Consider the following 26,074-nt stretch of genomic DNA (forward strand, 5'->3'; position numbering starts at 1 on the left):
CAGCAGAGCAGAACCCTGGCCAGTGGTTTTTGTGCCATCCTCTCATCTTTCAGCACTATATCAGACAGTGCTCCCCTGGTATTCATAGGGTTTTCATGGCCAATTCTTTTGAAAGTGGGTGCCCAGGTTCTTCTTCCTAGTCTAACTTAGTCTGGAACTTTTGCTGAAACTGTCCACCTGCTGGAATTTGAAATACTGGTGGCATAGGTTTCAGCATCACAGCAACATGCAGCCACCACAATATGACAATTGAAAGATGAGTGATGTGATTCCCTGACCAGGAAATGAACCTGGGCCATGGTGGTGAAAGTGCTGAATCTTAGCCACTGGACCACCAGGGCTGGCTGTAATTGATTTACATCAGCTGCATCTGTTACATATTCAGTCAAAGGAAACTTTCATCTAATTCTTAGTTTGTTAAATTTGTTTTTTTTTTTCTTTTTTGTTTACAGTCATGAATTGATGTTGAATTTTGTCAAACATTTTTCCTTCATTCATTGGAATTATCACGATTTTTCTTTTTTAATTTGTTAATGTGGTGAATTCAACCTTTCATTCCTAGGATAAACCCAACTTTTTTATGTTTCTACATTTGATTTCCTTATATTTTGTTTAGGAATTTTGCATCTGTGTTTATGAGCAAGATTGGTCTGTGATGTTTTTTCCTTTCTTTTATTTTTCTTGTTGGGTTTTGGTATCATGATTATGTTAGTTGCGTAAAATTAGTTGGAAAGGCTTCCCTTGTTTTCTAGTCCTTGGAACTATTTATGTAACAGAATTATTTCTTCCTTAGTTACTTGGTAGAACTCACTAGTAAAGCCATCTAAACTTGGATGTTTTTCCTTGTGGAAATATTTATTGATTATTGATTTAGTTTCTTAATAGCATTGTTTTCTTCATGAGTCATTTTTGGTAAGGTACAGGTTTTCTCCATTTTATCTAAATGTGTCAAAAATTTGTAAGATTGGCCTGTGATTTTTTTCTTTTTTTGGTAAGGAAGATTGGCCCTGAGCTAACATCTGTTGCTGATCTTCCTCTTTTTGCTTGAGCAAGATTGTCACTGAGCTAACATCTGTGCCAGTCTTCACCTGTTTTGTATGTGGGATGCTGCGTCAGCGTGGCTTAATGAGTGGTGTGTAGGTCTGCGCCCAGAATCTGAACTCGCAAACCTCAGGCCACTGAAGTAGAGTGCACGAACTTAACCACTACACCACTGGGCCAGCTCCTGGCCTGTGATTTTTGACTTTGTTGATCCTATGCTTGTTTTCTTTTGATTCATTGCTTATTAGGAAGTACTTTAAAATTTTTAAATATTTAGAGGTTTTCTTTTTTGTTGTTGAACAATTCAGAAAAGTGTAAAAATTACGTCTAGCTCTATGTCTTTACGTAAAGTGAAAACAGTTGTGTAACCAGCATCCAGATAAAGAAGAGATTACCTGTACCCAAGAAATCCCTTTTACCCTCTTTCAGTTATATCTCCCACCAAAAGTATTCACTATCCTGACTTTTAACATTGTACATTAGGTTTCCTATTTTTTTTTTGAACTCTTTATAGAAGTGTAGTCATATTACTATGTATATAGTGTATTGTGTCTGGCTTTCACGTAACTTTCTTTGTAATGTTAAACCATATTGTGTGAGGCATTATTCACTTTCACAACTGTATTGTATTCTGTTGTATGAATATATTACAAAATACTATTCATTCTGCTGGTAGGCATTTGTATTTTCAGTTTTGACTACTATGAATGATATTGCTATGAACATTTTTATGTATTTCTTGTGGTGGACACATGTATGTGTTTCTGTTGAGTAAATACCAAGGATTTGGTCCCGGGGGGCTACTTTTTTTCTCTTTCTTTCTTTTTTTTTTTTTTGAGGAAGGTTAGCCCTGAGCTAACATCTGCTGCCAATCCTCCTCTTTTTGCTGAGGAAGATTGGCCCTGAGCTAACATCTGTGCCCATCTTCTTCTACTTTATATGTGGGATGCCTGCTACAGCATGGTTTGATAAGTAGTGCGTAGGTCTGCACCTGGGCTGCTGAAGTGGAGTGTGTGAACTTAACCACTACACTACTAGGCCGGCCCTGGGGCTCTATCTACTTTTTTATTTATATTTTAAAATTTATATTTGGTATAAGTGCTTTCTTTTGTTTAGTGTTTGCATGGTGTATTTTTCCGTTCTTTTACTTTCAGCATTTCATATCTGTATTTTTAAATGTTTTTTATAAGCTCTCTATGTTGCAATTTAAAAATCTTGGTCTTTTAACCTGATCATGTGTATCATATACAAATATTATAAAAGTGCATGGTATGTGCTAAGTGATGTTCTAAGTGCTATGTATATTAACTTATTATAGCTTTCAATTTTTGTTTGGCTAATTTGTCCTTATTTCATCCTGTTCTTGAAAATTATATTCCTTGGATATAAACTTCATCTTTGCAGTTATCTTCTTTTTCCACATGGAGGATGACATTTTGCTGTCTTCTTGCTTATGTTGTTGTTGAGAAGTCATCTGTTAATTTAAATACTGTTCCTTTTAAGGTAATATGTCTGCTTTAAGGTTTTGTTTTCTAGAATTATTATTTTGAATTTAATTCTGTTTGGCTTCCTGAATTTCTGGATTGCTAGTTTATGACATTCTCCTCAGACAGGGGCCTCTGCCTCCTTCCTTCCCTCTAATACTCCTATGAGTTGTAAGTTAAATCTTTCTGTTCTTTTTCTGTAAATCACATTTTTATTTTTCTTTGTTCTACATTTTTTGATAATATCTTCTGACCTCTCTTCTAGTTCTCTAATTCTAATAGCTTTTTCTAATCTAATAAACTCATCCATTGAGTTTTTAATTTTCAATTTTTATGTTTTTTCATTTTTAGAAGTTCTCCTTTTTTGTTCAGATCTTCTAGTTTACTCTCTGTAGTTTTTTATTCCTCATAGATATTTATTTGTCTTTTATTTCTTAAAAATTATAAATGTAGTCGTTTTATAATCTGTTTGATAATTGTAGTATCTGAAGTCTTTGTGGGTCTGTTCTTGGACTTTGGTACAGTCACGTGCTGCATAATGATGTTTTGGTCAATGATGGACTGCGTGTACGATGGTGGTCCCATAAGATTAGTACCCTATAGCCTAGGTGTTTAGTATGTTGTACCATCTAAATTTGTGTAAGTATACTCTACAGTGTTCACACAATGACGAAATCACTTAATTCTCAGAAGACATTCCTATTGTTAAGTGATTGTACTCCTGCTGGTTTTTGCTCACAGTGCCTTGTTTCCTTTGATGCTTGGTTATTTTTGACTTGATAATGCTCATTGTTCTAGAAACACCACACTGGAGATTCTTTGAGGCATAGAGTGAAGGTGCCCTCCTGTAGGCAAGACTTGGATTTACTTATGGTAGGTGCTTAGGGGTGCTACTAGTCAGGGGTCATGAGTTCATTTGTTGAGGTTCTCTGGACTACTTAGGTAATGTGAACCTCAGCAAATGTGCTAGTCCATGGCCAAAACTAACTAGGTGTTTATTCCTCCTTTATATTTTTTTTTATTACTTTGCTCTGGTTAGTACCAAGGCAGCCTTCTCTGCTATCCCCTTTGGGTGGTGATGGAGGCATGGGCACATGATGATTTCTGGTTTACTGTCTCTTTTGCAAGTGTTACTTTTTGGGGATGGGGATGGGGTAGTGTTTCACATTAATGTCAAGAGGGTCTCATATTTGACATTCTGTCTTGACAGGTTCAGATTTACCTCTGTCCCATTGCCCCATAATACCACCAAAACTGAACTCTAGATCTGTCAGGGTTGGCAAGTGCCCTCAGGGCATAAATGGATATAATGCTCTAGCGCTCCTTTTACTTCTCTGGGTTCCTTTGTTCTCTTAGATTTTGGCCTGAGTAATTTGTGGTGCTTTAAAAATTATGCTTATTTTGGGTATTTTTTTCTATCATTTATAGTTTTTGTAGTTGGAAAGTTAGTGCAAATAACCTAGCTTGCCACTAGTGGAAATGGGGTAAAAATAAAATTAAAAAATATTTGCGGTGTGTTCAGTAAAGTGGTTTTCGTTGATTAGATAACTTACTGTAAATTACGAGGTAGTTATAAATTATTTGGGGGTGGCAGGTTATTTTTCTTGTTTATTATGAATGTTATGTTTGGTTTGCATCTAATAGCTTTCTTGTTTTAGGGGTAAAAATATTTCCATCATGGCTCATTCAAAGGCGAGGACCAATGATGGAAAAATTACTTATCCTCCTGGTGTCAAGGAAATCTCAGATAAAATATCTAAAGAGGAGATGGTGAGACGGTTAAAGGTGAGTAAAATTGGGTTACATGTTTTGGACATCTGTTTAGGGTTGGGGGTCAGCTGTGGAAATCACATAGGGCTGCATCTTGTGAGGGCAACTTAAGAAAGCAAATCAAAGCAGAAAGTGGCAGGAAAAGGAGAGTGGAGTAGAGAAAGAAGTGTGGGATTTCTGTAGCTATTGTTAATGAGAGAGCAACTAAAAGGGGTGAAGCTTAGATGTTCTAGGGTCTCCTATACTTGGATATAAAGAACAAATCCACAATACTCTTGCTCATTTTTGTCTGTAGAAAGTTGTCTTCTTTTTCTTGTATCTCATTTATTTTATTAAAATAGTCATTTTAATCTGAGAAAAGAAGTTTTAAGTACTAAGCACTCAGACTGTATTTTATTTTCTCATAAGTTATTTTGAATTTTGAGAGGGGTTAAAGAGCTTTGCTTTTAGCTTCTCTCTCTCTCTGACATGCAGCCGGGAATCAAGATTGTTGGTGAACTTCCGTGGATGAGGCAGTCGCTGTATGGCTACAGTCTCTTTATATGTATTTGAATAATATTTCACCTTTTCCTTCAGGGCAGTGATGGTCTCTGTGATGATTAAAGTAGTTAAAGGAGCAGAGTGGCCAAAGAGAACGTTAAGCCAATTTACCAGTTAGTTAGTTCAAATCTTCTTTATTTTTGAGCATTTTTTTCTCTTCTAGATTGTATCTACCTAGACATTTATGTTGATTTATATTATTATTTAACTGTATTTCGAGACTGGAAAACTTGCCTTAATTAATCATCGAAGGCCCAGGGGCCTTAAAGCAAAGTACTATTTTATAGCTATTGCTGAATGGTTTATTTTTATTAGAAGAAAATGACCTATAACTTTCACATAAAGTTTTAATATTATACTTTTATGCATATGTTTTAGAATGTCAGATATCAGATGTTTATTATTCAAAGGAAAAGGCATCTTTGAATGGATTAAATTTACCAATATGTGAATATTAGTTGGGAACTTGTATATTTTTCATTAAAAATAATCAAGCTACACATCCTTTCTATATGTTATTTATTTCCTATGTATTTACATTCTCTTGACCTATTGAATTTTTAGAGAAACAAATACATTTATTTCCTCAGATTTGTTTATATTTCAAGCAATGATAGGTAAGCATCCCTGTTTGCTAAGAAACTAATGTTAAACACACAGACTACAGTTATGAGCTGTTCAGCATTTAGCGTCTTTTAGAGATGTTATTTTCTCAGACATCTTCTTTAATTTAGAGGACTCATATATGAGTTACTAAGGAGTTTTATAACACCATTGGCGTTGTAAATGGTAATGAGGAATTCCCCTTATCTGATCCTTGAGTAAACTGTTGTCTTGATGGAATGATTTCCACAGTGTTCACATTTAGTGTTTGTAGAATGCTTTCGTTATTTTGTAGACATTTATGCCCAGAAGTAATCTGGTTAATATACTTTTTCTTCCCTTATTTTCCTAATTTACACTTCCCACTATTTTTAGCAACCTTCTTAGAGAAATATAAAAAGGATATAATGTGGGATGAGAGTAATTTTGATATGTACAAGTACAGGTGTAAGTTTCATAAATTATAACAGTATGTTAATATGTAAAGTGTCATTGTTTATATAATTTCTAGAGTTTCCTATAATATTTTATGTAAAATAAACTTAATCTCTCACTCTTTTAGCAAGAGATTTGGGAGAAAGGAACAGTTCCTTGCATGTAGCTCTTTTTTCCTTCGTCTCTTTTCATCATGCACCTAGGTCATCAAAGCATATATCTTAAAAATAATAAAATTAAAGTTAGGAGAGTGGCGCTGAACACCATACCCTTAAACTAACTGTAGTGCCAGACTGGAAGGATTAGTCTACCGTTGGTTCTGGCATCTGGTGTAATAGAACCGAGGGTCCGCTCTGTGAGGAACAGTGTTTCCCACAGCTGATCTGGGACTTCAGTAAGACATTGGACAATTTATTTCTCGAATGTCTAGCTCTACAGTGGAGTGGAAATTCTTGCAGTATGTCTCAAAGACCAAGTCATAGACATTGATACTTGGTGGCCAGTCCTGCTTGTTGATTAGCATTTGCAGCACCACCTAGTGGATGCCAGACGGTCACCTTTCCATTAGAGTTGTTTAAATCTCTGTTCCTGTCACGTTAAGCAGTTTTATTAAGTCTCATTTGAATTACAGACTGAGAGTTCCTTGTGACTACTAATACTGAAATTAGAGAAAGCTCTTCACAGAATTCAACCCATACCATTCATTCCTCATCATTCTTGTTTCCATTTCACTTCTTTAATGTAAATATTTTTGAGAAAGGAACCATTTCCTTTAGCTTCCTTCTGCTGACTCCATACATGCCATTGATTCCCACTAATGAACTATTTGTATGATATTCTTTTTTACTGTGGCATAAGAAATATTTTGTTAGATGCTATGGTTGTCACCTCATGGTGCTTTTAAACATTTAGGGATGCATCTTTGTCACCCTTGAATCTGTTTATATATTCTTTTTTAGCTAAATATATAAATCCATGTTTCTAGAGTGGTTTATGGCTCAGATGGGAAAATAAATTGTCATCCTATGTTTTTCTTTAGAGGTATATACTTTTTCTCCTAATAAAAGGATTAGACATATTATAAAAAAGGGATGCTATTTTTAAGAAGGTCATACTCTTCTTAGTCCATTTCTAAAAGTGAGACCAGAAGCACTATGTAAGGCTAGTTTTAAGCTTTTAATATCTGGTTAGCAGGTATGATGGGTAAATGAAAAGTATTTTACTTAGTCTTTCAGAGAAAAGTTATTTACCCTGTAGTTTTAAAAGGATCTTGTTCTCTCAGATAGACACTTTCAGGGGAAAAATGAAAGTGTATTTATTGAAAGTTAACCTTTGCAATTAATATGTTTTTCTTTTAAGTGACTGCATTTTTACATGGAAAATTTTATTATTTATTTTGTTTATAAATAGATGGTTGTGAAGACTTTCATGGATATGGACCAGGACTCCGAAGAAGAAAAGGAGCTTTATTTAAACCTGGCTTTACATCTTGCTTCAGATTTTTTCCTCAAGCATCCTGATAAAGATGTTCGCTTACTGGTAGCCTGCTGCCTTGCTGATATTTTCAGGATTTACGCTCCTGAAGCTCCTTACACATCCCCTGATAAACTAAAGGCAAGTACTGATTTAAATAGCTGCCAAGATTGACTGATAACTTTCATTTGTCTTTCTAACTAAAATGTGAGTTAAAATATTTGGATAATTTCTTTGGATTCTTTGACATTAGCTGCAGCAATCTTGTTAAACTTCTGTTTTCTTTAGAACTTACTTCCTCCCCATTCCTCCGAATTTAGTACTTACTTTTGTAAAATAATTTCTGATCTTCAGGATAAGAAGAATTAGTGTAGTGTATTTTATACTTTTTATATTATATCATCATTAGCTCTATTTCAATATCACTTGGGGGACACTTCCTTTTCCCTTTTGAAAATCCTTGTTGAAGACCATGTTCATTATTTAGAAGACAGTATCTAGTATAAACCTGAATTTATAATACATGAATCCTACTTCATTTAATGGAAACTGTGATGTGAATTGTTTTGAAGAAAATACAGGGGAAAAAATTTTAATGGAAAGGTAGAAAAGACATTTAGTACTTGGTTACAGTGGTTCTAAGTAAAGCCATATGAATGGAAAAGCTTTAGAAGGTGAGAAAAGGAGAGGAATCGCATGATTGATGCAGCTGGTAGAAAGCATGAAATAATTAGAGCTGTGCAAAAAGATATTGAATAAGGCAGTTTACGAAGAAAATTAGAAAAACCAACAATAAAAAAAGATAATTGTGGAAACTATGGGTTAGAGAATGAGTCCATAGGAAAATTATCAATATCCAGTGTGAAAAAAGGCACACAATTTAGGTTTATTTCATTTAACAAATATTGGTCTTAATTATGTACCAGAAACTGAGTTTACAGTAGTGAAAAACAACCCAGACATGGTTCTTGAACTCATGGAGTTACTTCTTGATAATTGCAGTGAGGAACCTGCTCATTTGATCAAGTCTGCCAAACTTCCACTATGGAATACCCAAACTGGTTTGGGTGTGCTTGTTTTATATTTTCATTGGTAAAAGAATCTTCGGATGGGGGAGGAAGGGGGCAATATTTGTCATTTAAAAGTGGAACTGAATTGTAAGATTTGAGAATGGTCAGAGACTTAAAGTAGATAACCTGAGTTGGTCTGTGGAGTTACGTACCCAGGTGTATATCTTGATTTGAACTTGTGAACATTTAATTTGGAGGTACTTAATTGGTTTAAGGAGTGATTGTATTTGGTTGACTGTGAGCTGTGGCTCTTCCTCACTAGGTATCTTGTTGGCATTCTCATGAAGAGGGAAGTCTAACTTTTAAGAGTGCTGCTATACAATTTCTTCTATCTGTTGTGGATTTCTCAATTTGCATAATTCATGACCTGTCAAGGCTTTGGGGTAATGAAAAGTCTTCTCAAAAGAATAGCTACAGATCTCTTCTATTTATAACGGGACAGTTTATGAGAAGAATATTGAAGACCTGAGATTAGAGTCTTTTTGGATTATTCCATAGCTGAAAATTTAGTGTCTTATTTTTTCTGGTCAGTTTTTTTGTTCTTATTTTAAATGCTTCTTTTTTTCTTTTATTGTGGTAGTACTTAAGAGTTATTCATTTTGAGTGTATTTTTAAAATATCCATGGAATAGTTTTCATTCTATTTTGATTAGTATCAAGTTTGTATTTTTCTTTGTCTACAGTAGTAATAATAGAAAATTGTGACACTTTGATCCTCACCTTTTCAATTTTGGTTTATCGTGTCATCAGAAAACCCTTTTATACACCTGGCTTTATATTTAGGTCAGTGATTATTCCAGAGGTTATAAATGAGTGACTCTTGTCTTTCCATCTCCAGGTAGAGTCAATATGGCAGTTAGTTTTCTCTTAGTCAAATCAGGAAGAGTTTATTCATGGGGGACATATTTTATACAGTATTCCTATCAAAGTAACCATTTTTGAAGGATGTACTTCTGATAGTATTTTTCTTGAAAAGCTACTCAGTCATCTGCATATTGCATTTTTTCCTTTTAAAAAATATGCTTGTTCTTGTTTTATACTTAGAAGGGAAACATTGTTTTTTCTTTTTATTGCTTGGTTAGCATGCTTCCTTTGCAGAATTAGCTTTTATAATTTTAACCTTTTTCAAACTTTTTAAAAACGTGATCTCCACCAAAATTTGACTTGAAGTGACATGTATCTCTATCCAGGTACAAAGGGGGATGTAGTAAAAAAATCAAAAGTAAGTGATGTAGATAGATTAAGAGGAGCTTTGATAATTAGCTTCTAAGGGTCTTTTTAAAATTTCTAAGCTTCTGTGATCTATTGTCTTTCACTTGGTGATTTTAATTTGGAATTTTAAGTTCCATCAAACCTGATCAGCTCTTTAGTCATTGGAACCTTTTTTATTCTAAGAATATCATAAATTTTAATTTACTCAGTTTTCAGGTCTCTTTTTTTATCTTGCTGTAAGGTGAAGTTTTTCTTTCTCTACTTTAAGATCATGGTAAATGATTTACTGTTTTCCTGTGAAGGGTAATAAGATATTTGGTGTTTTCATATGATGATGTACTTTAAAAAAGTTCCAGCCAAATTCCTGGTTGTTTACAATTTATCATGATAGAAATGCTTGAATGTTGAATTAGCTTTAGAAATTTAGTGATATTCTTATTTAGCATTCGTATTGTAAACAATAATTTGTCTTTCTTTTTTAAAGGATATATTTATGTTTATAACAAGGCAATTGAAGGGGCTAGAGGATACAAAGAGCCCACAATTCAATAGGTATTTTTATTTACTTGAGGTAAGCATATCTTGAGATGACATTTTAAACTGGTTTTTGTGCTTGTATGTTTTTACTAATTAAAGTGTGTACCTTTCACCTTTTTTACCTCTTATTTTCAGAACATTGCTTGGGTCAAGTCATACAACATATGCTTCGAGTTGGAAGATAGCAATGAAATTTTTACCCAATTATACAGAACATTATTTTCAGTCATAAAGTAAGTTTATTTTACTAGGAATATAGCTTTTTTTAAATATAAGGAATTTTTAACTTACAGATAAATCCACATAAGCCGTGTTTGTTTGGAAGGCTGAGAGTTGTAACTTAACTCCTTAACGTTATTTTTATAGATGTTTTAAAAATGAATAGAACTTAATCAATTTTGTATTTTAAGGAATAATACAAGAATGGTATAAGGCAATCTATAGCCAATGTAAAAATATTTTTAGGATTATATTATTTTTACCTTTTATTTAAATTGCCTATTACTCCTTAATTCACGTGAATAGTTGAATTTTTTATGTATTCTTTAACATTATCTATTAGAATTAGCTTCAGTAAAGCAATTTGATTTTCTCAATTTAACAGAAACTAAAGTTGCATTTGATTTAATTACTTTTAATTGTGAAACTGGTTCACATTAGGGAAAAGTAACCCAGGAAATGTAATTCACATTTTGGATACTACTTAAGATTTGAGAGAGAAAGAAGCTTTTAATGAACATATAGGATTTGATTTAATTAATATTTTAGTATCATTGCTTATAAGGTATAATGTTTTTCAGTACCATGTTATGATTAAATCCTGTACATTTCAGCTATACTTTAAATAAAATATCTGTTTTGAATTTCAGCAATGGCCACAATCAAAAAGTTCATATGCACATGGTAGATCTCATGAGTTCTATTATTTGTGAAGGTGATACAGTATCTCAGGAGCTTTTGGATACAGTTTTGGTAAATCTAGTACCTGCCCATAAAGTAAGTAGCAGTATACATTGAAATATGCCTAAAGCCTGTTAATGTTAAGGTCCAGAATTTGTGCTTATGTTCTAAATACAGTATCCTGCTTTAACTTTAGTTTTGGAGAGTCTTTTTCATTAATTAATATTAATAGATATTAATTGTGTCTAGTGTTTAATAAAACATGCTTATTAGTCACTAATTAAATAAAAAGAAATAATAGATTTAGTTCATTTGTAATAACTCAGTTTTGTATAGGGTATTTTTAGAAGAGTGAGTTAATAGCTACTTAGATGCTATTACATAACTTTATATACTGGGAGGTGCTGCAACCAATTAGGGTCTTAAGTAGAGGACAGTGTTAGTGGTGTGTGTGGGGGTGAAATTAAAAGGGAGGTCTCTGCTAATTTGGAGACAATATGTTGATGACAGTGTTTCTTGCCTGGGTGATGTTAATCAAGGTGTGTTTATTTATGTTTGTGTGTTTTCTTTGAAAATGACTAACTCTCCTGGAAGCAGCTGGAAATATGGTTCTGTGATTCACAAGGAGTCTAGGTTAAAGAGAGGGGCACAAGAATCACCAGTATAAAGATCTGTGCAAGCTTAAGACCTTTCTGGCAAGATATAATCTAAGTTTACAGCTACACTGCATTCACAAAAATAATGCTCCAATCAAATGACCTCATAATCCAAAATTTCCAAATTCTTTTTTTTTTTTTTTTTAAAGATTTTATTTTTTCCTTTTTCTCCCCAAAGCCCCCCGGTACATAGTTGTGTATTCTTTGTTGTGGGTTCTTCTAGTTGTGGCATGTGGGACGCTGCCTCAGCGTGGTCTGACGAGCAGTGCCATGTCCGCGCCCAGGATTCGAACCAACGAAACACTGGGCCGCCTGCAGTGGAGCGCGCGAACTTAACCACTCGGCCACGGGGCCAGCCCCCAAAATTTCCAAATTCTTAAAGAAAATGGTCCATCAGTGCTGAAAGTTAGACACTACACATAGCTAGATTAGACCTAAAAATTCAGGTAATGTATTTATTAGATAAAAATAATAAAGTAAATACTTTTAAGGATTAAAGACAATATATGAGGAGTTAAAAACATGATAACTAGATGTGTGAAAGGCAGAGAAGGTTAGGAAAAAAGTAGAAATGAAAAATGGTCTTTGAAATTAAAATTTTTACTGGGTTATAAAGAGTATTTAGAGAACTGTGAGATAGATCTGAGGTAAGTAAACAGACACAGTGAGATTAAAAACACATAAAAGGGGGGCTGGCCCCGTGGCCGAGTGGTTAAGTTTGCGCGCTCCGCTGCAGGCGGCCCAGTGTTTCGTTAGTTCGAATCCTGGGCGCGGACATGGCACTGCTCATCAGACCACGCTGAGGCAGCGTCCCACATGCCACAACTAGAAGAACCCACAACGAAGAATACACAACTATGTACCGGGGGGGCTTTGGGGAGAAAAAGGAAAAAATAAAATCTTTAAAAAAAAAAAAAAAAAAAACACATAAAAGGTACTAAAACATGAAAGATAGAATGAAAAACTCCAAGATGTTTAATAGTGATTTCAGAACACCAAGTAGAAAGTGGAGAAGAGATCATATTTAACTAAAACTTGGCTTAAAACATTCCAGAATTGACAAAAAGCATGAATTTATGGACTAGGTAGCAAAAGTGTCAGGAGCAGAATAAATAAAAATAAATCCTAGTCCAGGCACATTCTGGAGAAATTGTAGAATACCAAAACAGAAATAATCTATAAAGCACCTAGAGGGAAAAAGTATAGCTCTTACCAAGAAATAAAGGTTAAACAGATTGCTGACTTCTCAGTAGCAAGGATAGATGCCAAAAGATAATGGAACTGTATTTCCAAAGTGCTAAGGTAAAATAACTGCATATATTTATATCTAGAGAGAGAGTTGCATATCCAGTTTGAATGAAATTAAGATGTTAAATATTTACTTGTCAGTACTTCCTTCCTGAAAGAACTACTATGTATTTTAGAATGATAGAAATTGAATTTAAAAGAACTGAGATACAAGAAATAGGGGTGAACAAAGAAATGCTCTACATAAGAACTGAGATATAAAACAAAAACAGTAACAAAATTACAGTGATTAAGCAGGTGTTAACAAAATGGTCCTAACTGCATACAAATAGCACATAAGAGTGAATGGCTTAATAGAGTTAACAAGTGATATGATTCTGCTGGTGATCAGGAGTATAGAGCTGTTGATTACTTTTGAAGTTTAAATGAAGCATTCATGTTAAAGTTTTAAGGATTACAATAAAAGGAAGAATTATAATAAATGTAAATGGCCCAAATTTACTAGTTAAGACAGATTGTCATATTGGATTGAAAGCAATGCAACTGGTCATTGTTAATAAGATATAACATCAAAAATACTGCCACAAAAAGGTTGAAAGTGAAAGGATGGAAAAAGACATGCCAGGCACATACTAACCGAAAGAAAACTGAAGTAGCTTGTGTTAATATTAGATGTAATAGTCTTTACTGGATAAAAAAGGGATTTATACAATGATAAAAAGTTTAGTTCTCAGGAAGATATCTAAACTTGTATGTGCATAACCTCAAAATATATAAAGTATAAATGGAAAGAATTATAAGGAGAAAGAAACTCACAATTTGGTGGGCCTTTTTAACATATTTCCCAGTGATTATAAATCAGATAGCCCAACAGTTTGTAAGAATAATCAATTAATCTGTCAAAAGAATAAATTATAGTGGCAATTAAAAAATATTTATGAATGATAATTAAAATGATATGTATTAATACTTATGGGATGCAACTTAAAGTGTTTAATCTAACTTTATAGCTAAGTGTCCAATTCAAGAAGTTATAAAAGCATCATCAGAATATACAAAGTATACAAGGAAGAAAACAGAGTGAAGAACAGAAATCAGAGAAAAGGAACACACAGTGGCGTGTCATAGAACCCAAAGTTGGTAATTTGAAAAGTGTATTAAATAGGCAAGCCCTTGGCAAATTGAATCAGAAAAAGGGAGATATGGTATCAATATACAGTTCTAGAATGAAATGGGGAACAGCAGACATTAAAAAGATTACAGGACAGTTCCATGAACAGTGTTTTATTTGGAATTAGACAAAACAAATTCCTAGAAAATATAACTTGCCGAATTTGTCTCGAGAAAAAATCTTGAATAACTTTAACCAATAAAAGAAATTTAATTGGTTTTAACAACTATATTCATAAAACAAACCAAAACCTTTCCTACCAAACAACAGTAGCAACAATAATAACAGCAACAACAGCAGAACTCAAATCCACCACAAAAGAACTTAAGCTCATCATCAGGAAATTTCTGTTAATCATTTAAGTGGTATATAATCCTAATATTCAGCAGACTTTTCCAGGTTATAGAAAAGGGAGGAATGCTCCACAACTCACGTTATGAGTGGAATGTAATCCTCATAGGGAAACTAGACAAAAGCAGGAAGAAAGGAGAATTATAGGCTAATTTAATTTAAAATACAGTCACATAAAACCGACATAAAAATAAGTAGGCAGTATCCAGGATGGTATAAAGTAATATTGATAATGAGCAAATTGGCTTTATTTTTGGAATATAAAAATGGATTAACATTAGAAAATGTTAATAATAGACTAAGACATTTGTGTAAATTAAAAGATCAAAGAGAAAAATATCAGTAGATGTAGAAAAAAGACCATTTCATAAAATTCAGTATAATTTATGATAAGAACTCTCAGCAGGTTCGAAACAGAGGGAAACTTCCTTAAACTGATAAGGATACGTAGCATTCTTTACTTAATGGTGAAATGCTGAAGCATTCTTTTTGAAGTTAGGAATGTTGTAAAGATGTCACTTCTACTTAGGAAAAAGGCAAGTATGCTATTTCTAGTCAGCTTTAACTGAGGTCTTAAGTTAGTGGAATAAAACAAGACAAACAAAGATAAAAGAATTAGAAAGAAGAAACAAAACTGAAATTATTTGCACATGTTATGACTGCCTGTGCAGAAAACACAAAACAGTGTACAGCTGACTTTCCACAACAAGTAAGAAAATTCAACAAGATTGCTAAATATAAGATCAATATATAAAAATCTGTATAATTTCAAAAGATTGTCATTTGTAGCTTTAACATACCCTTGAGCTACTTAGAAATTTCAGCAAAATGTGCATGACCTTTGTGTTGAAAATCATTATAGTTGACTGAAAAGTGAAAAAGACTTAAATATGTTGCATGATTTGTTGTGTTTATGGGATGGGAAACTCAGTATCATAATGGGGTCAGTTCTCTGCATGCTAATAGATAATCCAGTCAAAATGGTAACTATGAATATGTGTGTGTGTGTGTGTCTAAGGCATACTGATTCTAAAATTCACATTGAAGTGCAAATGGCTGATAATGGCCAAACAATTTTGAAGAAGAATAAGAAAGTGGAGACATACCTTACCTGGTGAAAGACATTGTTTCCATAAGTCCCTTTGACTATAATTATGTAGTAATAGACAAAGGGACATATGAAAGTATTGAGAATTTACCAATGGATGCATGGTTATATAGAAATTTGAAAATGTGCATATTACAGGGCGTTGGAGGGAATAATGGACTATTTAATGAATGGTTTTAGGACAATTGAATATCCGAATGGAAAATAACATTGCATTCTTATTCTTCACCATACATAAAAATAAACTAGAGGTAGAATAAAGATATAAATCTGAAAAGCGAACCTTTAAAATTTTATTTGCTAACATAAAACAACATCTTAACCTTAATGTGGAAAAGAATTTCTTAAGAAAGATACAGAGAGCAGAAGCCAAATGGGAAAAGATTGATGTGTTTGATTACCTTAAAATTAAAAACTTCTGTATGCTCTAAGACACCATAAACATTGTGAAAAGACAAGTATAGATTGAGATGTTATGCATATAATTGACAAAGGTGTAGTGTATAGAATTTGTAGAGAAACTCTACAAATAAATAAGAACAAGACAAAACAGCCCATTTGAAAAATGACAAAGAATTTACAGAAAGTTATTTTTATATGCACGAGAAGGCGTATACAAGACATATTTAATATCTATGAATAGGAGAATGAGTAAATAAGCTTTAGCATATTTATAGTAAAATACTAAAACAGCAGTTAGAAATGACTGAAATAATACAGTACAAGCATCAGTGCAGGTACATCTAAAAATACGCTGAATGTGAGTTTCAGGATCTGTACAGTATTCCTGTTCTCTGTAATATGTTTAAACTGGAGTAGTGATTCCATTTTAGATCTTTGGTTGTGATTCCTTCTGTCTTCATCACAATCTCTTAGAAACACATTTTCTTAAAATATTTTTCTTGTACCCTTTTCTTTTCATACTTTACTATTGGGTATGTTTCTTGTTGCATCCCTGGACTTAACCTGTGCTCTGAGATGTGCTTGAGTAAATCTGCTGTCCCACAGCTGCCCCAGACTCTTGTCTTTCCTCACCTGTGGGCCTCCATTCCTGCCCATGCTAGAACCCGGTTCATCCTCTTATGTTTTGGTTGTTCTGGACCTGGAGTGAAACAGCCTATATTTGTTCTCAGCTGAATTGATTTGATTTTGAGACTAGATTTAGAGTGACTAAATATATCCTCTTCTATTGAATAAACATTTATTGATCTTTTCTATGTGGTTTACCTTATGCTATGAATGAGATATGAAGAGAATATAATTATCCTTGCTTGAAAGGGATCTTATGATCCAGTAGACCAGTTACTCTTAAGAGAAGAAAAGTGACACTTTGCCTTCTCTCTCTTATTCTAATTGAGTCTCAGACAGTTTTTCCATTCATTTACTCAAGAGTAGCTTTTTGAACGCAGGTAATATTTTGTTTTTCATAGAGATATATAATATGGATATTGTTTATGTTTTTCAGAATTTGAACAAGCAAGCATATGATTTGGCAAAGGCTTTACTGAAGAGGACAGCTCAAGCTATTGAACCATATATCACCAATGTAAGTCTTCCTTGTAATTGGTTGTCAGAAGGAGTAGACAAAATTTTAAAGACTTCTAGAAGCAAAATTTCTGCAATTAGTACACACTTTTAAATTTTATGTTGTTTTAGTCATTAAGTAATGTATTTTGTTTCTCCTTCTTATTTAAAATTATTCTTGGTTAATTTTCTGGAAGTTTAGCTCTCACCTTGTTTGTTCATTCATTTGCTTCTTTCCAGTTGCCTAGGAACTAAAACAGCTTTTATTTTGGTTATCAAGATATATATTTTCTTTCTAATGTAAGAAATAGAGTTAAATGTAATTAGATAAAACATATGGAACTTTCCATTATTCAGATAAGTTGCTTACAGCTTTTTGGAGATTAAATTGGTTTGTACAAGAAGAAGATATGAGCTAATATCAAGACCTAAAAATTAAAGGCAAGTATGAATGGCAGGAATTTTGTCAAAGTAGCCTATCTTACTATCCCTGGGGTAGATTCCATGTGAATCAGCCTTTTCTGAGAAAGGGGAAGAGTTGGAATGAAATGAGCCCTTTCAGTATCCCAAATCTGCTTATTTATGATTATCTTGTATTTATTTTCAGGAAAAATGTATTTTAGCTGATAGGTTCACATAGAAGCTTATTGTAGGTTGCATTTTCTCTCTACAGTTCTCTTGAGTTGCCCAGCTTTAGATGGCACCGCTCACATTGTGTTCCATGTGAATGATGCCTCCTGGAACAAATCTAGAACACTGTTAGTGTTGGCCTCTGGAATAGTGTAGCAGTTCTCTCTCCACCTACTTTTTACTCTCACCCACCTCCAAACATATAAAGGATGTAAATTTTCTGGAAAAAAGTGAGAAAGCAAGCCTTTTATAATTACTTATGTATTTGATTTTCCTGAAGTGTTGAGGAAGAACTTTTCTTGTACTATACAAAAAGTTAAGTCAGTATATAAAATACATCATGAAAAGATGTACTTTGAAAAGTAATATGCTTTATAAAACAGTACCTTGGCAAATGCCAGTTTTTGTTTCTGGCTTGTGGCCTTAAGTAATTCTAAGCATGTGATGATTTAGAAATATGTTTGATTTGTAAAGAAATTGTTTTGGAGGGTAAACTTTGAGAAGCTGGAGAATCAAATTGTGTAATCTACCTTAATTAATAGCTCCAAGATTGGCAGAAAATTCTAAACATTGGTTTCTGCAAGTTTTGCTAGTCTTGGGTATTGGCTGGAGTAAATTGGTTAGATTGAGTGGATTGAGTTTTTTTCATTATTGACTTAATGGCACTTGAAATGTGTAGACCCTGACTTAAGCATTCTGTGATTAATTACCAGCCTTCCCTGTTCTTATGCTTGGAGTGCCTCTGAATAACGGTCTCCATGACCCATTAGATACACTAGATGAGCTCCTCCTGGTGGTCATTTATTTAAATTGACATTGCCACGCCAGATGTTTTTTAGGGAAACACTTCCCTTTTTCTGATGCCTTTTTCTGGCATAAAAATAAGAAAACAATGCTATTCCATGTTGATATCTTTTATAGGATTGGAGAAATAAATATTTTATTGGGTAATAGAAAAACAGTTCAAGATTATATATTGGAGCTAGGTTATTAGGTTCAGTATACTATTCTCTCAACTTTTGTCTATGTCTGAAAACATGTATAATAAAAGTAAAAGGTAAGAGGACCAGGGAACTTTTAGCAATCCCAGATAAATCAAGGTAAAAACATTTCTTTATCACTTATACCTTATGTTAATTTCTTGTTCTTAGTTCTTACGTCCAGAAATAGAACCCCCCCACTCATACTTGCCTCTTATATCTTTATCAGGATTAGGAGAATGGTCTGAACACACTTTCAATTGTGTATTTCCAGTACTTTGTCCATTATTTTCTTATCTCTCCCTGTTTCTTGTCCCTTTCCTTATTTGAGGGTTAGCCAAGAAGTCATTAAGAATTGCTTCTTTTTCTGTTTTATTCCCTTATAAGTCATCTTATTTTTCTACCTCAAACCTATACAATTACATGTAAAATTACCTTCTAGAACTTAATTGTCTTGTAGTAGGATAAAATGAATACAATGTTAAAATTATTCTCTACCTTTTTGGACTTGTACATATAGTAGCCATTATTCATTTATCTTCTTTGTAGAGAATTAGAAGCGAAAATAGTGGTAGGATACTGAGGTAGTAATAACCCCACTTCTCTCTCTTTTTTCTTGTGTCTTGTTGTTGTCATGCATATAGACACATTCAAGTTCGTTCTTTGTAGATAGTGATTCTCACTTATATAGGACTGAAGAAGGCACTGTGGTTTGTAGATTATTTTTTTTTTTTTAAAGATTTTTTATTTTTTCCTTTTTCTCCCCAAAGCCCCCCGGTACATAGTTGTGTATTCTTCGTTGTGGGTTCTTCTAGTTGTGGCATGTGGGACGCTGCCCCAGCGTGGTCCGATGAGCAGTGCCATGTCCGCTCCCAGGATTCGAACCAACGAAACACTGGGCCGCCTGCAGCGGAGCGCGCGAACTTAACCACTCGGCCACGGGGCCAGCCCCTGTAGATTATTTTTTAAAATAGAATTTGTTGTAACTTGAGAACTCAGGAATAAAGGTAAAACTATCAAAACCAAAAAGTACATGGTGGCAATTCAAAAGATTTTCTACACGGATTACTTCTTGGTAATGTTATTATTTTTTTACTAGCTCTTTTTAATCACAAGTTTTAGGTAGACAGCACAAAGTAATTTTTTTGGACTGAAAGAAATGTATCAAGTCCATCTTGATATAAGTGAAATTTGGTTAAATTGCTTAATCTTGCTTAACCTTAATTTTTGCATCTATAAATTGAGGTTAATAATACTTGGGATGATGGTAGAGAATGTGTTGTTTAATGTGAAAACACTTTTGTGGTTAAAATTGACTGTTTAAATCTAAGGTAGAATTTATTCCTGACCTTTAACTTGCTCATACTTCTTTCATTAGGAGGCAGTTGTTATAATTTAATTTGTAGTGTGAAAATTAGTTACACATTCGTCAGTGAAAGACTAATGTTTTTTGAAGGAAATACTTTAATCAAATCTGTATCTGCCTCCTCCTAAATTGTAAGCCCTCATGGAGGGCTTGGATTGTTTTACTTATATTTGTATCATAGTACCTGTTACATATTATTCATTCATAAGCTCAATATATATTGGGTACCTACTCTGTGTCAGGCACTGTACTAGGCTCTTGTTTTACAGTGGAGAAGACTGACTTAGTTCTTGCCTTTATGGAGATTATTAGTGTTAAATAGATGTTTTGGTGGAATGTATAAGAAGTTAAACCAGGGAATGATTCCCCACTCCCTCAACCCCCCTCAGATGCGAGAAGAGGATGGTTTGATCACCAAGGTGGCCAGGTTGGAAAGGATTATTGTTTTTTGTTAAGGAAAGGTTGATTTACTATTTTTAAACAGGAGAAAATTTGTGAATGGCAATGACAAAGCCACTCTATTTTCAACCTGAATGAGAATTTAACCTTTGATATCATGAAATTCTTTTCTCAAAAATTGATAAACAAGGAGGACAAATAAGTTATTTTTAAAACCAATAAAGAAAGAATAGTAAAATTTAATTTATTCTTTCCTCCCCTTCATGCCTAGGTAGTTTGGACAGGTTCACAGACCTAAAAAACTTCATTTAAGAGAAATTCAAAAACTAAAAGTAATCAGAAAAGACAAAGAAATGTAAAGTCCTTGACTTTGTACTTTCCGTATAGAAAACCTAATTAAGCCATGTTTTGTTGTTAACTGTCAGAGAGAAGAGATCAGGGCAACTTATGTGGTGTAAAGAGTAAAATTCCTTTTTTACAGAGACAGAAGATACTGTTCTGAATACCTGGTATATGCTCTGGGTTAATTTTTTTTTGATGTATTTGGAAGACTTTAAATAGAAAGGAACTTGACCATTATGCCATGTATTTTTACCAGTTTTGGTGGTAATATAGTGAATGATCTGAGTGTGGAAAATAGTTAGAGCTGGCTGCTTATAGAAGAAAATTGTTGAAATTTGGATTTTCCTGTGTTTCTGTGTGCTTTAAATTAGTGCTGTAAACTTTGTACTTATGTACACATTGTTTATCAGAATATGAAAGAAGACAAAAAGGATTAGACAGAGGTTGTTTTTCATTATAAATATAAAATTACATATTTTGAAAATGAAATTGGCTCCTACTATGAGGGTGTAAGGCTTTATCTTAGATGCTGTTGGCTTCTATACTTGCCAAGGTGAACAAGATGTGATCCTTTGCCCTTGGAAAGTTTATCTAGTAGAGAAATTAAGACATGTACACAAATAACTGTAATACAGGATAAAATATGGTAAGTACCGTAATGAGGAATAAAGTGTATTTGGTAGGTAGGGTGCTTATTGATGAGTCAATACAAATTACCTATGTTTTATCCTTTCAGATAACCTGTAGTGGTTTCCCACCTACTGTTAGAAAATGTTTTGATTTTCTTAGTTTGACTTTGTATAAAATAAGAATGAGTTTCATTGAATAATAATAAAGATTTTAGAAAATTCGTTTTTTCTATGGTATTTCTATTAATGATAAATTTTCTTCTCAAAAGTTTTTTAATCAGGTTCTGATGCTTGGGAAAACATCTATCAGCGATTTGTCAGAGCACGTCTTTGACTTAATTTTGGAGCTCTATAATATTGATAGTCATTTGCTGCTCTCAGTTTTACCCCAGCTTGAATTTAAATTAAAGGTAACTAGTCTAAAAATAATATGGTTCTGTCAACCACGTTAGCAAAGAGCATTATTTTGTGGCTTTTTAATTCTTAAAGTGGTTTGAACTAAATGTTACAGACGTGATGATATATTACTCTTATTTATTTACATGTTTGTGCCTCGCCTATTTGTGTATCTCCAGTGCCTGGTAGATAGTAGCTGCTTAATTAATGATTAGTGGGATCATATTTTTCTCCAGATATTTCTCAGATAAATTCTAGATTGTGGCTAACTTTTGAGGTCATAGCTGTACATCAAGCTTAAGTTTTCTTGATTGTGCCATAAAAATAGTTTAGGACCTGTTATCTGCGTAGTATGAAATATTTTCCCTTTGTGCATATTATCTTATACTTGCCTAGGTTGAAACCTCCGTTGCTTTTTACATAGTTCTCTGGAATTTTTGGATAGCATGTCTCTATTGCCTTGACATTAAAATATGCCGTAAAATTGAGTTTCATTTGCAGATTTGGGGAATATTCATTTCTCTTTCAAATTATTGCAGAAAGGTTAAATAAAGCTGCTTATAATTAATAATCTTTGAACCCCAGTGTGCCAACCAGGAAAGTTCTTAAGTGATTTCTTTGTTGTATTTCTTGTTTCTAAAAATTTTGATTTGTCTCTTTCAAAACAACAAAATAAACAGTCTTTGTTGCTACTGTGACTACCCCCCCAAACCAGCAAATAATTATTCTCATTTTATTCTGGCGTGTATTTTTGATATATTTCGCAAGTGAGCCTTTTGATTCACTGGCTTCTCAGCCCCCCTTTTTTATGTAGTTACCGATTTTGGTGAGGCAGGAGGCAGTCATACCTTTAATTATTTGTTGGTCTGATTTTCTCTTATTAAAATATTGAATACTAAAAGAAATATAAAAATAGAGAATTATCATCCCTGCTTTCAGCAAATTTAACATCTAGTATGGGAGGAAAAGGAAAAAAAAAATCCAGATCTAAAAGAGGCCAGATGTTCTAAGTGTCATAAAAGATACAAACAGCATACAATTGAAGCAAAGGAAGTAGTATGTAGAAGTACATAGAGGTGGGAAGGTGCTGGGTGAATTTGTGGAGCACAAGAGTTATAGTTGGACAGTAACATAAAGTTAGTTTAAATCATCTCTGGCTGCACACTAGAATCTTCACCTGTGGAGCTTTAGTAAACAAGGTAGATGTCCAGGCATGAAACCAGACCAGGTGATCAGTTTCTGACAGTTGAGCCCAGGTATCAGTTTTTGTTTGTTTGTTTGTTTTTTAAAGCTTTAGAGGTCGTTCTAATGTGCAGCCTGAATTGAAAAGTACTTATTGAGAGGAATAATGAGAGAAATAATAGAGATGAGTTAGGTCATATTATGGGGGCTCTTAATGCTAGGCTGAGGTTTAAAATTAAAAAAAAAAATTGGTAGCACCTTGAATGTCAGTGATTTTTGATATGCCTAATTGCCATATTTAATGTTCCAGTCTAGTATTGTAGCTGACTTGTTCATTTAACCATTGTGTCATTTGTAGGCAATACCAAAATCAATAATAAAATTGAGTTTTCATTCCAAGGGTACCAACAATGTAGTACTTAAAGAAAAAATTTTAGTTTTTGTGTGTGTAAGGCTTCATCATATTGTTGAATTCCGTTATGAATCTGGTATATGTAGACGAACGGACTCTCCTATTGGGAGACCTCAGCACATATTTATTTCTACAAATAGCTTAATCAGTACAATCATACAGAATTCTCTGTTTACTGTAGGCCTGGCCTCTATCAGTATCTATTTTTAAAAGCTACAAATAGTTTTTCAAGGATCCTAAGTAGATTTGGTGCAAGTTAGTTTTTGAATTTGACTCTGAATTAAATAAGCCTCAACTGTAGGAGAGGCCTCTGATGTTTAAAAAGCAAACTTTGGGGTGCATTTTCATGTAGGGAGTACTGCTTTAATGTAATTTGAGATGATTAGAGCATTTAAGGTAATATTTAATTTTGTAAAAGTATATTGAGCATTTTTATGTGTAATTTTTAGTCTGGAGTTCATGAAAGGTTTTCTGTGGAATTGAAGGATAAGGGAAATAATGGGAAAAATTATTCTGAATATATCCACCTCATGGTTTTAAAGCTGTGATTGTGTTTTGTTTTAGAGCAATGATAATGAGGAACGCCTGCAGGTTGTTAAACTACTGGCAAAAATGTTTGGGGCAAAGGATTCAGAATTGGCTTCTCAAAACAAACCACTTTGGCAGTGTTACCTGGGCAGGTATATGATTTTGGTGTACTGTTTAAAAGTATTATTTGTTTATATCTACTTATTTTAAAACACCATCCATATTTAAGATTGTTCTCTGAAATCATAAAAATGAAGGATTTTATACTTCGAAATTTTCGAATGCCGATAGTGATTTGCCATATTTACATTTTCCCTTTTTCTTTTTGTCTTATTTTGTCCTTTGTAATTTTGAAAAGGTAATACTTTAAAAAAAGCTCTCTTACACATACCAAATCATTTGCGATGCAGCAAAAGCAGTCCTAAGAGGGAAATTCATCGCAATACAGGCTCACCTCACTAAACAAGAAAAAGCTCACATAAGCAACCTCAAACGACACCTAACAGAACTAGAAAAAGAAGAATAAACAAAGCCCAGAGTCAGTAGAAGGAGGGAAATAATAAAAATAAGAGCAGAAATAAACGATATTGAAACAAAAAAGACAGTAGAAAAGATCAATGAAACAAAGAGTTGGTTCTTCGAAAAAATTAACAAAATCGACAAACCTTTAGCCAGACTCACCAAGAAAAGAAGAGAGAAATCTCAAATAAATAAAATTAGGAATGAGAGAGGAGAAATCACAACAGATACCAATGAAATACAAGGGATCATAAGAGAATACTATGAAAAACTATATGCCAACAAATTGAACAACCTGGAAGAAATGGACAACTTCTAGACTCCTACAACCTCCCCAAACTGAATCAGGAAGAAATGGAGAATCTGAATAGGCCAATCACAAGTAAGGAAATAGAAACGGTAATCAAAAACCTCCCCAAAAATAAGAGTCCAGGACCAGACGGCTTCTCTGGAGAATTCTACCAAACATTCAAAGAAGACTTAATACCTATTCTTCTCAAACTATTCCAGAAAATTGAGGAAGATGGAGTACTCCCTAACACATTCTATGAAGCCAACATCACTCTGATCCCCAAACCTGACAAGGACAACACAAAGAAGGAGAACTACAGGCCGATATCACTGATGAACATAGATGCAAAAATCCTCAACAAAATTCTGGCAAACGGAATACAGCAATACATCAAAAAGATTATACACCATGATCAAGTGGGATTTATACCAGGGACACAGGGATGGTTCAACATTTGCAAGTCAATCAACGTGATACACTACATCAACAAAATGAAAAACAAAAACCACATGATCATCTCAATAGATGCAGAGAAAGCATTCGACAAGATTCAACACCCATTTATGATAAAAACCCTCAATAAAATGGGTATAGAAGGAAAGTACCTCAACATAATAAAGGCCATATATGACAGACCCACAGCCAACATCATACTCAATGGACAAAAACTGAAAGCTGTCCCTCTGAGGACAGGAACAAGACAAGGGTGCCCACTTTCACCACTCCTATTCAACATAGTACTGGAGGTGTTGGCCAGAGCAATTCGGCAGGAAAAAGAAATAAAAGGAATCCAAATAGGTATTGAAGAAGTAAAACTCTCGCTGTTTGCAGACGACATGATCTTATATATAGAAAACCCCAAAGAATCCATAGAAAAACTATTAGAAATAATCAACAACTACAGCAAAGTAGCAGGGTATAAAATCAACATACATAAATCAGTAGCATTTCTATACACTACCAATAAACTAACAGAAAAAGAACTCAAGAACTCAATCCCATTCACAATCGCAACGAAAAGAATAAAATACCTTGGGATAAACTTAACCAAGGAAGTGAAGGATCTATACAATGAAAACTACAAGACTTTCTTGAAAGAAATTGACGACGACATAAAGAGATGGAAAGACATTCCATGCACATGGATTGGAAGAATAAACATAGTTAAAATGTCCATACTACCTAAAGCAATATACAGATTCAATGCTATCCCAATCAGAATCCCAAGAACATTCTTCACAGAAATTGAACAAACAATCCTAAAATTCATATGGGGC

General features: G+C 33.6%; 1 protein-coding gene across 18 annotated transcripts in view; it reads left to right on the forward strand.

The window, feature by feature from the left end:
• Nucleotides 1-26,074, forward strand: part of PDS5B (PDS5 cohesin associated factor B) — a 194,120-nt gene that overhangs the window by 63,977 nt on the left and 104,069 nt on the right. For 12 of the 18 annotated variants that reach the window (XM_070520496.1, XM_070520487.1, XM_070520493.1 and 9 more), the window contains exons 2-9: nt 4,184-4,310; nt 7,284-7,487; nt 10,112-10,198; nt 10,300-10,397; nt 11,034-11,160; nt 17,064-17,144; nt 21,738-21,878; nt 24,023-24,138. In XM_070520496.1, coding sequence (XP_070376597.1) covers nt 4,203-4,310; nt 7,284-7,487; nt 10,112-10,198; nt 10,300-10,397; nt 11,034-11,160; nt 17,064-17,144; nt 21,738-21,878; nt 24,023-24,138 — 962 coding nt within the window. In that variant the 5' untranslated portion in view covers nt 4,184-4,202. Of the gene's footprint in view, nt 1-3,323; nt 3,399-4,183; nt 4,311-7,283; nt 7,488-10,111; nt 10,199-10,299; nt 10,398-11,033; nt 11,161-17,063; nt 17,145-21,737; nt 21,879-24,022; nt 24,139-26,074 lie in introns of all 18 variants that reach the window. The other 6 variants (XM_070520497.1, XM_070520488.1, XM_070520494.1 and 3 more) reach the window with 1 other exon arrangement.

This window comes from Equus asinus, chromosome 11, assembly GCF_041296235.1.
Source record: "Equus asinus isolate D_3611 breed Donkey chromosome 11, EquAss-T2T_v2, whole genome shotgun sequence".
Lineage (NCBI taxonomy): Eukaryota > Metazoa > Chordata > Mammalia > Perissodactyla > Equidae > Equus > Equus asinus.